At 47.0% G+C, this 15,653-nt stretch overlaps 1 protein-coding gene across 3 annotated transcripts in view; it reads left to right on the top strand.

The window, feature by feature from the left end:
• The window catches only part of LOC149359724 (cytochrome P450 302a1, mitochondrial-like), an 81,445-nt gene that overhangs the window by 46,929 nt on the left and 18,863 nt on the right, over positions 1 to 15,653 (top strand). For all 3 annotated transcript variants that reach the window (XM_089571858.1, XM_089571857.1, XM_089571856.1), the window contains 2 exons: positions 2,582 to 2,783; positions 6,118 to 6,274. In XM_089571858.1, coding sequence (XP_089427984.1) covers positions 2,582 to 2,783; positions 6,118 to 6,274 — 359 coding nt within the window. The remainder of the gene's footprint in view (positions 1 to 2,581; positions 2,784 to 6,117; positions 6,275 to 15,653) is intronic.

Genomic DNA, 15,653 nt, shown 5'->3' with positions numbered 1-15,653 from the left:
AGAATTTTGTTAAAGGCGGGTACCCTCGGCGCTGTGGCCCATCAAATTTTGGCTACATTGCGCCAAAATACATGCGCTTTCGAGAAGTCTGCTGGCAAAGTAACTCCTCCAGCGCACGTAACTCTCCGAAATAGCCAAAATCTGTTAGGTCACAGCGCCGAGGGCAACCGCGTTTTCGAAATTCTAAACACAGGTATGGATATTATCTACTGTGGGCTATACGCCTGTCACGATATTGTGGGCGGCTTGATGTTGGGTTGGCGCCGAAATTATAATTAATCGGGCCAACCTGCCCACCACTGCACTCTCCGTAAGTTAGGAGGGGGTGGAGCGACAAACTTCTCCACCCCGTGTGCGGAAGATGAGGTTTGACTGCTGACCGACGATAGGGGCCACGCCTGATTAGCCGTTCACCGGAGGCATGAGGCGGATAGGCAAGTTTCTTTAGCAACCCTTTTACTTGGGTAAGAACAAGAACAAACGGTTACAAAACAAACCAAGCAATATTGCGAAAATACACAAGCGCGACGCAAATTACAAACACATAATCAGAAAGCAACACAAACAACTATTAACAAGAAGAGGAAAACATCAGAGTGAGAGCTATACAGCAACGCTACACGATTAAAGCAATGTACAAAGAATAGGACGAGAACAGCGACAGAACAAAGAATAGGGTAGAGCGAGTGGGGAGAAACGGTGTCTTAGCTGCGTAGTGGCAAGGTCCGGTCGCAGGGAGCGTCGGGCTGCGGAAGCGTGCGCTGCTGATGGGGGGTTGCGGATACGGGCGAACTTGGGCCACGGGTCACGCGTCTTCCACGCGTCTTTCGGGGCCGCCGTCGTCGCGCTCTACGCGTCAGACACCCGCCTAGGCTCGCTTGCCGACCACTTGCCTGGCTGAACTCACACACGTCCGCACGCACCGAAATCTCCAGGCCAACTAACTCGGTCGTGATTTTCCCGCCACCGCGTTCCCGTGACAAACAACAAAAAAAAACAAAAGCAAACGAATCCTCTCGGCCCCGTGCATCAACGATTTACAGATGTTGAGATGGGGGGAGAAGAAACACGGAGAAACTGAAGGGGACGTGAAGGAGAGCTAGGGTCCTAACGAGAAGCCTTCGAATGTCGGGAATAGGGGGTGGGGGCATTCAACCGGCCGCTTCCCGTCTGTACCTCGTTAAAGCACTCGCTTCCCGGCGATAATCTGAGGAGGGGGCGGCGTAACCTTGGCCCCCCCAGCGTCGCGAGGGGTCAACCGCCCACGGTGGGGGAGGCAAAATCATCGCCGCTGCGTCGCGACATGCCCGCATACAACCGGCGCCGTGGCCAGCCGTGGCCACTTTGGTCGGGGAAGAAAGAAGAAAAATAAAGCATGCTCGCACTTTATGACAGACGACTTCCGGTGGATGTGACGTAACACCGCTGCCGTGGCTGGCGGCGTTATTTCGACCCAGTTTTGACATTTTTGACTATAATTAATTAACTGATTATTCTACAGTCATCCAACGTGGCTTCTAGGTTCATTTTTCCTCTATCTGACGCAACCATTCGTTTTCTCCTGTCTTTTTTAGTTCAAGAGTTAACACGCTACCAAAGGTGTGACACCCTCTGCTAACAGACGACAGTATGAGCCATTAAAGGCTTTCGCCTCAAAACCATCCATCTCCTATGTTTGGACGATTACCTGCGCCGCTTGGGTTGATTGTGCATGGAATACTTCTTCTAGTCCGCTCCGAAAGCAAGGCGATACTCACGTAGGCAAAATTACGATGATGCCTTAATGGCATAGCCGAACCTGCCAGTTGAGTTAATGGCCGTGATTACACGTAGGTGGCGACAGGTTTCGCTGTCGGCGACATAGATAGTGTGTTTGGCTTTTGGTTCCACCAGCTACGATTTGGCCTGTTGCGGTATCCGTGTACTTTCAAGATGCCATACGCGATTTAATAGTACCATCATAATCCTGGTTGTTCCCAGTTCATTGGTAGCGCATTGCTACATTTTTTTTCGATACAGAGGCCGAACTATTCCCGTAGATATACACTTGCAGGCTCCTCCAGAACGGAACCGCCATGTCCTTGTGTTAGCAAAGCACTGATGTCTTTCCGCTTTCATTGCTAAAGCAAATGCACTGACCCTCCCCCCAAATACTTCTTGCCTACCCCTCCGTCAATCGGATGTTTGTTGTAATGAAGTTTCCATCCCAAGCGAACCAAACGAACAGTATTTAATGCCACTGGAACTATTAATTTGGGCACATACATGATGTACATGTATCGACGAATTAGGATGAAATACATAAGCATGTTACATGGAGTAGAGCACCACACTGGCGCACGGACAATGTAATATATACAGGCGTACACCCTACCCTAATCTCCGCCAACCTGGATCGCCATCACTGGCTTGCTTTTAGTGATCCAGCGTTTCAGATGCACGCCTTTACCCAAGCGAAGGGCCTCACCTCCTTAAGCACCTCCATCAGCCACAACCCCATGGTCTCCTTTGCTAGGCTGAAACCCACTGCCTCACCCCCATCCACCTGACTGAACAGCACCATGGTCGGTGTGCGTTGCAGGCACTGGTGTTCTGGCGCTGAACACTCGACTGGGGTGCCTGCAGCGGAACCTGAGCGGCGACTCTGAGCAGCAACGGCTCGTCGAAGCCGCCTCGGAGACGCATCGCATCATCATGGTGACGGAGAACGGGTTTCCCTTCTGGAAGGTGTGGAACACGCCCGCCTACCGGAAGCTCGTCGAATCGCAAGACTTCATGGCCAGGTGAAGAAAAAGTGCACGCTCGTGACAGCGCGTTTCACGCCTACACCATATCTACTCACGCCTTGTTTCCTCCCCTTGTTCAAATTTGTCTTTTCAAGAGCCATCTTCCCTCCTTTAGCGTGAATGCCCGGAGTAAGGTACATCCGTAGACTGCCGGTTTTCCTCGGACATGTTACTGGCGCGAACTTTTGCAGTCTGCTTACTTTCGTTAAGTGTTTGCCGTTTGCTGTCTGCATTCGCAGAGCGGAGCATTCGCTATTTAGCATTCGCTAAATAATTATCGCGAGCGTAAACGGCAGGCTTGGAATGCATACTTTTGGTCAAAAGTTCCCGTTGCACAAGGTGTAGCAACGTAGCAACAATCGGAGGAGTCAGGATAACACTCTTAAGCACACTCCGAAGATTTTGAGCTACGCAATTGTTGCAAATGCCCCATTAAAAGGTTCAATGAGCAGACCCTGTGGCCTGGGAAATTTTACCCCCCATGTACGTATTTAGGAACACAACATAATATGATATGCGCTACAGAGTAACGTGATCTACATCCAAGGAGAGGTAAGAACACATGAAAGACGACCTAACTTGAACACAAGTGCACGATAGCGGCAGGAGTAACTCTCGTCGAGCCACACTGTGAATAAAGATAGAAAGAAATATCGCTTCGCCATAATCTCGTGACACAGAATTCAAGGGCGGCTCCGGACGGTCCTATCGTTCCGTTGTTCGCATCGCGCCACAAACACAAAGTCTTTCTTTGCTCGCTGGAGTGTCAAGTACAGTGCAGCATCACGCTACCCGTGCAGCGAAGATAAGCGTACGGCTTAGACATATTGCCGCCACTGAAACCTGCAACCGCTGCATATAGCAAACTCAAGGCTAGCTTTCTTTGGTATGCTACTGTTATACGCCCCGAGCATATCGTGTGGTGACACTTCTGGCGGCGTAAATGTGTTAAAAGAATAACACCGTGTTCGGTTCTTGCGTAATGCTCGACATTAAGTGGTGGCATTATGCACCTATAATAAATGCAAGTTTTTGTGCATAGTATATCAGACTGCATAGCGTCGTTGTCGTCGCAGCCCCGCTGCTACGAACCGGGAAGCCGTCGATGCGACTGACTCTAGGCGCTGAAGCAGACGTCGATCGCCATCGTCTATCGCGTCACAGCATAAGCGAATTGAGATAACATGAAAAAAAAAACACTTAGCATAAAATAAACAGGCTGCAACTAATAAGCAGTGGCCAGCATTAGTGCTTGCTCTTTTTTTTTTATTTTGTTGTATATGTCCAACAGAAAGACGTTGCACGCTACAGCGTCGTTTTCTGCAGTACTTTTCATAATGATTATAATGCAGCAGTGTGGGTAATTTTCGCAGCTTTCTTTTTATCTTCAATACCGCATCCTAAGCGTGCACAGGAGCCGGAGTGTACGCACCTGACGATGGACGGGGCTTTATTTGTACGAAATTTCTCTCATCCTCCTGGAAAAGAAAAGAAAAAAAATAGAACGGTCCTATAGAACGGCGCTTAACGCAGCACCCACGCCCAGTGTGTGTGGGCTGTGGACGCTCTTTATTAAATGAAGATATTGATTCTAGCGCTGTGAGCGAAGGCCAGAGCTAGTGGTGCAGACACGTGTACAAAAAGGCGCACCCTTTTTCTTCTCTTTATCTAGGGAGAGTTCAGTACTGAATATAAAATTGCATGCAAGAGATTTCACGCGCCCTGTCGCAAGACCCAAGCCTTTGCGGTGGTTGATCGGTTATGGTTAGGCCAGTCTTCGATCGATACATATATCGTTCTTTTGTGCGCGATAGTTTTGCCATAGTGAACCAACTATCCTTCGTTTACAAATGTTTCGCTGTGGTCTGAGATTCACAAATGGACAGCTCCTTTTCCACGCATCAACAAACGCAAGATGCTACTGAAGCGGTGCGAATTTCGGCACATCTTACCTTCTTATGTTTCCGGATTATTTCAGTGCATTATCTCGCAAAAATTTCAGTGACCATATTCTGCCGGAAGTTCAAAACGGTCGAGGGTTTGAGCGGAACTGCCGCGATCTATGAGCATTCACGGTACAGGCTTTTTATATGCACTAACGGCTTGCGTAACACCTGTAGCACTTGCGAGCCGCAATATCCGTTTCTCTATTCGAAAGAGAACATAACAGTTTTGGTTTGTATTAAGCGCTCTTTAATTTCATTAAACGCTGCTTTCCCTCTAGAATTTCATAACATCACGGCGCACAAAGGACTCTGCGGTGCAGTAAAATCACAAGCTCCGGGTGCAAGATAACTTGATCTCCTCCATTCTGTCCAATTAAGCTAAGCCTGATGTAGCCTTAACAAGCGCTACCACAAGAAGACAATCTAGGCTCATGCCTGCTATGTGTTCTCTATGTTCATTTGTGTTTCGGGCCTTTCGGTTCTAAAACATTTAAAGCTCTAGTTGAAGAAACGCTAGCAATTTTAAAACTGACTTATGCCAGTCGGTCCGGTAATTGAAAAGCAGTACACAGCACGCTGAAGACACCTAAAGATTCCATGCAATACCTCATGGAAACTTTTCACTTTCTGCTTATCTCTTGCAAACCGACTCCTTTTCACACGGGTGTTACAAAGCACTCCCATCAAGGTGTGTTCAATGTCTTGTGCTGCTTGCTTGAAGACTTCAATAAAAATACATGTATATTTGCAGTTATTAGAAATAATTAGTTCATCCTAATCATTTAGGAGCAGCAGCTGGAATCGTCCTCGCACTTGTTGTCCACTGGACGTTAAGATCCAGGAGGGAAAGGGATATTCTTGTAGCTGCCACTTCCTTTTAGAAATTTGCAAAGTGTAATATCACTTTGCTGGATCCCATCATTGTTTCACACTGGTAGTCTAGCACACGCTTTATTCCGGATATCAACGAGCGAGTATCGTTAACATTGAAAAAAAGTTTCATGTGGATATACATGGACTGTTGCTAACATTTCATAGTCCTTCAGCTATCGCGAGCACATGATAAAATTAGCTTCCTATCTTTTCAAGCCATGTACTTTGCCTTTTAACGCTATAGAGCTACCCTTATTCTAAAAGCCAATAACTTTTGAATGATGAGAGCGATGGTTGTGCTCGCCCTGCAGCGATTAAGAGTTTCCGTGGTGCCATAAGCTTATGAGGACATGGCTGAAAACTGAGCGTTGTATCATGAAAACTTTCCATAGGGATGCACATATGTGTGCACATGTACACATTACTGCGCTCATATATCTTTCCGTGCCGTAAGCTTATACGTCACGGCGCTTTCATTGTCCGCCTCGTTCCTCGGTTTTCTGTTAGCGCAGCATAGTGAGCAAGTACTTGGAGAGGGTCAAAGCTGAAGTCCGCCCCGACACCGGAGGGGAGCGGACCGTGCTCGGAAAGTTCCTGTCCACGCCGGGCATCGACGTCAAGGACATCTTCACCATGATCCTGGACATGTTCATGGCGGGCATTGACACGGTGGGTTGCTGCGGACTATAGTGAAACTCCTTTGAGCACAATGCCGAATGGCTCCGCTCTGTTGCTGTGGCGGCCTTCTTTGAGGGGTCGAAGCTGGGTGGGATATTAGAACAAGACCGAGAACTCCAGCCCGCTGGATCCCATCATTGTTTCACACTGGTAGTCTAGAATACGCTTTATTCCGGATATCAACGAGCGAGTATCGTTAGCGTTGGAGAAAAATTTCATGTGAATATCCGTGGACTGTTGCTAAGGCTTCAATGTCCTTCAGCTTCAATGTACTTCACGAACGGAAGCAAGTTAAGCTGTGCCATCTTATTGACGTGCTGAGATTCTCGTGCAGGACCATGGCAGACACACTACCAGCCTGGCAACCGATGTGGCTTGCCCGTGGGATGAACTCTTTAACTCCTTCGAGAGTTACGGGAACTCGTAGATACCTACTTGCGTGATTGCCCTTTAAAGCACTTCTGGTTGACGATGAGGCTCATTTGCGTCTGAGACTTTTTGTTATACCCCAGGGAGTGTTGTGTGTTGATAAAGACATGTGCAGACCCGTAGCTGCTTGGGAAAAGCGTATGTTCATTTTGTGAATCACGGGTCACCGATCGACTTTTTTTTTTCACGGTATACTTTCGTGAACGGCTGCCCTCAGCTATCGTAGCTGCAAGCCGGCTCATTGTTGCATATTGGCACCGCTGAGGCTTTAGAACTGCTCAGACCTAGCAAAAAGTGGCGAAGGATGCTTAGGGAGTTCTGGTTAGATATGTTTCACGTTAGCGAATGCGCGAGTGGGCAATGTGGCTTTGTGAATAGCTATAATCTCTTCAAAGCTTGTTTTCAGTGAAGTTTAAGGAAAAGCTCGCTCCAGTGAAACAGGGGACGAGCTTTCGAATAATCTTGCACGTCCGTTACATTAGAATTTCTTTGGACAGCCCATAAAAACTGAAGTGACAGTCTATGGTCTGTATATTGAAATTTTTATGCGGGCTATGAAGACTTCATGACTGGCACATGTCTCTCACTTTGATGATGATAATTGGGCGCACGATAACAGAACGTCTGGCCTGCAGTGCAATGTTCCGACATGCGAATGGCGCACAGAATTTCGACTCTCTTTTTTGTGTTTTTGGTGGCGACAGCCACTTCAGTCCCGACCAAAACTGCGACAGAATGTGGCTTGCATAACTTTAAAGCATAGCCTCAAAATGAGTGGCCAAACATTATAGTCAGCATAAGACTTTAGCCACAGAGCAAAAGCAAAGGCTTCTGTGCTGAATAGCAATGTTTAACAAAGCAAAATGTTTTCGGCAGCGCGTTTGAAGGCAGGTTCTGCCACAATCTCAATAACTTGTCCCTCACTGCGCTCCGCCAAACCTACCGGAGTCACTATCAATGGGTCGAAAGCCTAAGCGCTGATACGGAACCATGCACTTCTCGATAAAGTAGGTCACTGTCAGGGGCGGGCTGCAAGAAATGTCGCGCGTTTCAACAAGGGAGATAAATGTAGCCGGCGCAAAATAATAATCTGACTGTTGGGTGAAGAAAAAACTGTTACGGTAACACCAAAAACACGTTAACAAACGGTGTTCGTAATATTATTTTAGTAATATAAACTTTCCCGTCCTTCATGAATATGTCAATATAGTGATAGATTTCTTCATGTTTTAACCAACTCATATTTTTTGTTGAAAATTTGTTACTGCCATTTTCAGAAGAACTAAACACATGAGTTCGATGAATGGATATCTAAGGAAGATCAACTAGAGGGCAGAAAAAAATAATGCGGTTGGTAAACTGCAATTTAAAAAAAAAATTGTCTGGGGTTCAGTCCAGCTCGACCGAGTTTACAAAGCGAAAGCTCGATAAGCCTCTCGTTCTTCTCCCAAACTTAGCACGTTTCCTCGCTCTATCCTTCACCAACGCCCCCTGCCGACGTTCCTGATCATAAAGATCATCAGATTCAGTCGGCCCTCTACGATACACAGCCGAAGGACTGGCTCCAGCGCGCCGCTCCTCCGTGGCTATCTGCGAACGTCAAGCAACGTTTCGCGCCTTTAGTTATCTTATCAGATGAACGGCAAGACGCGTGGCTCAGCGCAACTTGTAGGTGAGCGTTGAATCGTAGCTCAACGCAGTTGCGAAGGCGAGCGAAGGCGAGTGAACGGAGCAGGATCCGCACGCCACAGCTGCGCCGAGGCGCGGCGAGTCACATGTTATGACGTCATAGCCCCCCCCCCCCCCCCCCCCCCGCTCCACCGCTTGAAAGTCACTCTTCGGAGCGACATGACCTTGAGGCTTTGCATGGGAGGAGTAGAGCTTCCTCTCTTAAATTACCGTCATTAATATCACTCCTTGAAACTATAGCCGTCTAAAAATGTGCTTCCAAAGCGCACACACAGTGCAGTGTAATACCAGTATGCACTTTCAGTAGACGTTAAGCCGCACGAAATTAGTAAAATCTAAATCTACAGCGAGATTCCCGGTTTTCATGATCGCGCACGCCGCAAGCGCGGCAAAGCTCGCGCCTTTGCGTCCACTAAAGCGGCTCAGATAGAGCTGGTGCGCAACAAAGCTACGCAAGGTCAGAGCACTGATCGGTGCGTCAGCCCAGGACTGACTGCATAATAAACTGCAAGTGTCGCTGAGTGAGTAACTAGAGATTAAGCCGTCTCAATGTCGAAGCGATTGATATTGCCTCTTCAGTTTGTAGTTCAAACAGCAATGACTTCATCGTTCAGATTCTTGTCGTTTTTTATTTTAAGGCGGAAGCCTTTAATGTCTCATCGTTGTAAGCAGCAGTTGTCGACAGAAAATGTCACGCTTTTCAATTGGTGGAAAAGGTCGTGACGTCACAGTGCGCGAATTTCAAACGGGGCCAATTGTACTTTGGCTAGTAGCCATGCAACCAATTGAAGGGATCGTATAGTGATGCTCCAAGTAAGTGGGACTGAGCTTAGTTAATTGCTTAATTACCCAATTAGCCTAATTAGCTTTACTAGTCAGGCCATATAAATAAATAAAACCGATTAAGAAATTGGTCGAGCTCGGGAATCGAACCACGGTCTTCGGCGTGAGAGACGAGCATGCTATCCACTCCGCCATGCCAGCTCGACGGTTTGGAATGAACAAAGGCGCGTCTAGTGAATACGGTGTCTTCACTCACTCTCATCACTCCCATTCCCTTCCGGCGAGGTCTAGGTGTCCACTGACAAATGAGAGACAGATACATTTCCTTTCCTCAAAAACCAATTTACCGACGAGCGAGGCGTAGAACCGAATGGGCGATGGCGTTCTGTGGACTCCCTGGCAGCGTTGCAAGACGCTGTCGCGTTCCACTCTTAGGGGCGAAGCTAAACATCTTAACCTCACATCAGTGACCACACATTAGGTCAAAAAAGTGCCCCCCTGAATTTTGTGAGACAGTTACTGCGTAATTTCCTTTCCTCGAATACAATTTTCATTTTCTTCATTACGGCTCCTCTTTATCTATCTTCTTTCACTCCCACTTCCTCCCTTCCTCTACGGTGCGGTTCAGGTGTCCACCGAGATGACAGAGAATTACTGCGCCATTTCCTTTCCTCAAAAAGCGTTGCGTTCAAAGGGCAAGGCATCGCGCCGAACGGGTGGTGGCGTTCCGTGGACTCCCTGGCAGCGCTACAACGCGCTGTCGCGTTCCACTCCTAAAGGCGAAGTTTAAGCACAATTAATTAGCAGGTAATTAGTATTCAGTCATTAATCTGTAATTAACCATTAATTAGTGATTTGTCATCACTTAGTAATTAGTACTCAATTATATGTGACGCCACCAGTGCCACAGAAACAGCGAAGGTGGTGCGGAAAACGCTTCCGCCTCTACCCACTTTAGACAGTCAAAGTGCCCCCTGAATTTTTTCTTAGTATTTGTTTCGCCGCTTGCAAACTCTGTACAGAAACATTTCTATTTTCTCTTCCGAGAGAAAGCAACATGATTTTTACCACTTAAACATTAGGACTCATGAATTGGTAGATCGACTAGTTCTTGAAAAGATTAACTTCCAGTTGAGTTAAGCTCAACTATTGAAATGTTGGGCATGTCAGTTAAAGGTAAGAAGAAATTTCAGCACACACAGGCTCCTGTTCCTTGGAAAATTACGCACATCTCGTCGGTGTGCCTACAGATTCAGTTTGGCTATATTTTGCACTAGCGTAGTTCTGGTTTTGGTCTACTCCTGCTTGAAATAAAACCAAACGTCCTTGTGACCAGAGAGCCCTTCTCGAACAACGTAGAAGGACATGATGAAGGCAATATTGTAGCAAGAGTTCCAGACGGAGGTGGAGAGTAGCGTCACCAAAAGGAAAAGAAAAAAAGAAAGCGGGTGCCTTTGCTTCTTCTATTACTTATTTTACTGCGAATGGCTGCCTATCGGCATAAAGCAGGGAACAAACGATATAAATGGGCGTTGCATTCTTGAAGAAAGCCTAGAAATGTCCGTGTAATTCGCCAACATTATACACTTTAAAATACTTCATTAGTAGCCAGCAGCGCAGTGTTAGTGTGCTTTGTATTTGTTTCTAAAGGAGCCCTAAATTGTAGAATTCAGCTCCTCTGCTTTATTGCGTATAGTTCAGTGACCCTGTGCTTATCCCCAAGACACACTGATATGATGCATGTCCATACTGTGGGCGGCTTCATCCAAAACACCTGCTCCGTACTGCGTTGAGGTTGACGTTTTTTGAGGCTCTTATACTATACTATACTATACTCTACTCTACTATACTATACTATACTATACTATACTATACTATACTATACTATACTATACTATACTATACTATACTATACTATACTATACTATACCATACCATACCATACCATACCATACCATATACCATACTATACTATACTATACTATACTATACTATATTGTCACGTATAGTATAGTATACTATACTATACTTATACCATAGCGCGTGCATTGCTCTCCAGTTGCGACATTTTTGACAATTGTCCCGCAGACAGCCATCGTTTTGTCAACAGTTATGGGTCCTCAAGGTGTTTTTGTGCCACATCGGTGGGCAGCTGAAAACGTTAATCTGGCTTTTGTTTGGATAGAGGTAAGTCTGAGGGGCTAAGGTCGCCATTAGCGCCTCATTTTGATGTCGCAAAGATATCCGAGGGAAAGCTGAGTGGCATCCCTACCTCTCCCCCTGCAGAAGAAACAAGGTGCCTTCCATTAAGTCATGCGGTGCCTCTCTCTCTTCTCCTCAGAGGAGAAAGCCCCGTCTCCCCACGTCGTACGCCATATTGGGCTTTCGCGTTGGCCTTCGCGAATGAGGGCGATAAATGATGATTCCGCGCATACCATGACCCGCAGAGGGCCCCAGTATGCTCGGCGCGGAGGCTCGTTCAGCAGTCCCCCAGCTCTCTACCCAGGCGGTCTAAAAGCGCATAGTTCTGCCGAGACAGCTGAGCACAATGTTTTCCAGGCCTCTGTGGTACGTGCCGAGTAGGTTGAATGAGGCACTTTGGGCTAAGTTCGGTCGGAGTCGCGCCTTCTTAGTTGGTACTGTGCACATCTCGGGAATGTGCTTTCTGCGGCCGCCACCGGCAGCGAAGGAGTGTTACACGGAGCTGGGAACATTGCTGCCCAACTATTGCAAGGAACACTTCGTGCGTGCAAAAAATTATCTCATGCTGCTCGCGAGTATTTAATCATTCATGTGAATTTAATTGCTGTTTTAAAGATGTATATATCACTAGATATTTACTTTAATTTTGTATTTAACAGAGCACTTTACGGAAATGATGGACAGTGAAAAGCGCAGGTCAATGCGGGAAAATGTATAGGTGATGTAACTTTGTTGGGTGTTGAGGTAATTTGTCAAATGTCAAAATTCGCTTTTTATTCTTGGTTTCCGGCTGAGCGCCTCTGGCGATTCTGGAAAGCCACTAGATGTATTCATTCTACAAACAGCTGCAAGCAAGACTCGGGCATAACTTTTCGCAAAACATTGACCACGTAATCAGTTAGTTTTTATGGAACTAGCCTAATAGTGCGATTGGGCAATAAATATAAATGAACAGTATGGGGTCACTCGCGTACAGCCGGCCGGGAAGGCAAGCTTCCGTGCCAGCTATGCGCGGGCGTTCTCGTGTCCCCAACCCGTGGCGCAAAGTCACAGCCACGGCGGGTTCGGACGAAGTAGGCAACGAACAGAGTACGCTAGGAAACCGTTTATTTACCTAGCGCAAGGCAAAGCACACTGCGGAAGAATGTTCTATCCGATAATAGATGGTTCAGCAGCTTACCAGGTCGTCGTCGACCGGCGTAGTATAGTCCGGGCAGGAGCGGGCAGGAGACGGGGTCGGCGGGGCAGTCGGGCAGTCACCGCGGCGAGAGGAGAGGCTCGAGAGCCTTTGTTCCCGCGTGAGCTCTCCTTAAACCCCTACGACATTGCCTCCCCCTTGAGCAACCGGTTGCAATCAAGAGGGGTCGTTCACCCCGTTCCTAAGACGCCAGAGCATAGGCGTGACGTCACGTCCGAGCTGAGAGTGAGGAGAGTTGCCGGGTGCCCTCCTCTCCCCATTCCCTGCGGCGTGCGCTCTCGTCTCGTGACTCGGCGCGGGGCGGCGAGGGATATCTGTATATGCCACATCAGTGAATGAGAAACGCGCGCTGTTTCGCTGTTATCGAGCTGTGTGAAAACATTTCCCGGAACAACCACGACAAATGCTTCTTTTCCATACGTTGCTAAGGGCACGTGGGACCATGAATTTTTAAACAGGGCTTTTGTTTAATGCTGTACCAATGACAAACTTCAAAGCCAGAAGGCAGCCCCGGGCATGTGTCGTGTATTGCTGCCACGTAAACAATATATCCCTTAATTTAAGTGTGAATTCCACGGCGCCTTTGAGTATTTACTTTAAAAGCATTTTAGAGAATGCACGCACTTGTACGAAATGTGAAATATTAATGCTCTTTCCGTCACCGCACTTATCAAAACCTTTAGACCTTCTGTAGGGCTTTCAGGAAGGAAGTTATTTATTAACGCTAGAAAGACGACAGCGCAGTTACCGCTCATAATTAAGAGGGAATCTTAGGCAGGATAAACTTGATAACCTTCTTTGTATTTGCGCCAAGTTGGGAACTACGTCTACTGCCAAAGGTTTTCGATTTCATGGAACATGTTACTCAGTTGACAATAAAGTAAGTGTTCGCTAGCGGTAGTACACTATAACATGGCTCCCGTCAGATGAGATGCGCGGTAGTCGAATATAGTCATACAGTTTTATAGTTTTCTAATATAGTTTCTAATATATTTTCTAATATAGAATATAGTTTTCTGAGTGCCTGATACTGCGGCAGTCTTACTACGCCACCTATGTGTCTCGACCGGTCCGATGGCTTTTAAATTAGCCGTTTTGTTGAAAATCGTTAAATTAACGGCCGTCGGACCGGTCAACTATAGGGTTAAAGGGTAACCCTATAGCAACTAACCGCGGTTGGGAAGCACGTCTACTACCAGCAGCGGCTTTCGGCGGACTTTGAAGTTAACCTCTCCTCAACCAAGTCAGTGATTTGAATAATTTGGCACGCAGCAAATACGAGTGCGAACGGCCGACGGGAACAATGGATTAGTGAATCGCTGCGCCACTCTTAACGATTCTGAGCTGAGTTTAGATATAATTTTAAAAATGAAAGGAAGGACGTCAGTACCACACGCACTCGACCGGTGGCCGGGGTCGTTTATAGGCTGCACTCGTCTGCCGGTATATTTGGAATTCGTGGCGTGCGCCATGCCCCGACATTGTTGTTAAAAGTTTTCAAGGTAAACGAATTGAGAATGCACTAAACCGAACCAAAGATGACTTCATTTACGGCGGTGGAGAGCAGCCAGGACCCAGCAACGATAGCGAAGAACATTAAAAGTATCGGCAGATAGGCTCCAGGTGTAGCGCTAATGATGCGATAAAATACTTCTTTGTAGCAAACAGCCTGGACGATGGAAGAGTAGAAAAACAAGAACAGCAGACGAGCGCTTTGTTTTTACAGTCATCCGCGCTGTTTGCAGCAATGCGCCAATACCAACTCGCTCAATTAACTGTATTGCTAAACAATGAAATAGTTACCTCGGGATAAAATAAAATATAATGAAACATAATATAATATAATATAATATAATATAATATAATATAATATAATATAATATAATATAATATAATATAATATAATATAATATAATAATAAATAAGGTAATTACCTCGGGAGTTCTACTATTCAACTAAAAGCACCGCATTTGTGTAAGGGACACACCCTAATCAAATCTAGGAAATAAAATGCCGCATTTAGTCCAGTGTATAAGATGTATGCTGAGGGCTCGAAGCTCCCAGGCAGTAAATAATTTTGGTCACGTTCTAGCGTCTCGCAACCCTTCCCACTCCTCCTTTCTTTTTTTGCCCCTGAGAGAGAAAGAAAACACGCAGAGAGAAAATATGGAGCTGCAGGTCTTCGATCTGGCGACCTGCGCTTGGTTCCAAGTGTTATCAACTCACGTTAAAGCAAAAAGCACCGAGATAAGCAAAAAAAAAAAGATCGTTTGCGCATCTGGAAATCATACCAATTTTTGCATTTAGGGTTCCTCCTTTTCGCTTTCATCGTCATCATGAACACCAGCGGTAACATTATCACAATAATCGTCTTTATCATTAACCCAGTGTGTTTCAGCGGCAGACACATTTTCCCGCCAGTTTCCTCAACCGCCGACCTGACTCTTTCACGCCCAATCCCCCTTCACCCAATCCCAGCTCACGCGCATTTACTCTTTTGTACTTCACCTCAGCTTCATCGGTGTATTCCAAGGCGAAATATCGAGCATGTTATTGCATGGCTGCTAAGCCGTCAGCAGCGCTGAGACTTGCGCCAGCGGAGCCCTTTAGGGCACCATGCCAGAATGCATTTCAGAACGATGCAACGATGGAGAATTTTGCGCCGGGAGCTTGTCAGTGTGCTTTGACTACAAATCAGCCATCCGGCGTGAGGCAACTTTGCTGTGTCGCCTGTGTGTCGCATTCAGAAACCGCTTCTCTACTGTGATCGACACGGCTGATAACCCTAGATGTGACATCTGTGGCCACGACGAGAACATATCTCAATCTTTGTGAATGGCCAGCGTACAGTTCTGCAAGACATTCTCTCCGTCTTGCGCTGAAACCCACCGTTTCACGCCCGCTAACGGAGTTCCAGATTCTGCGACACTGGCCGCGGAGATCATCGGCGGTGAGGGCCTGCCGGGCCCTCCTGCGGTTCTTGCGAGTGTAGGGCCGGCACGACAGGACAGGCTGTCGTGCGTGCACTTTCGCCGTGCACTTTCTCCTCTCTTTCTTTTCTCCCTCACC

The sequence above is a fragment of the Amblyomma mixtum genome, chromosome 2 (assembly GCF_055824585.1).
Source record: "Amblyomma mixtum isolate Tamu chromosome 2, ASM5582458v1, whole genome shotgun sequence".
Lineage (NCBI taxonomy): Eukaryota > Metazoa > Arthropoda > Arachnida > Ixodida > Ixodidae > Amblyomma > Amblyomma mixtum.
Note: the sequence above shows the minus strand (reverse complement) of the source record. Positions and strands in the feature narration are given on the sequence as shown.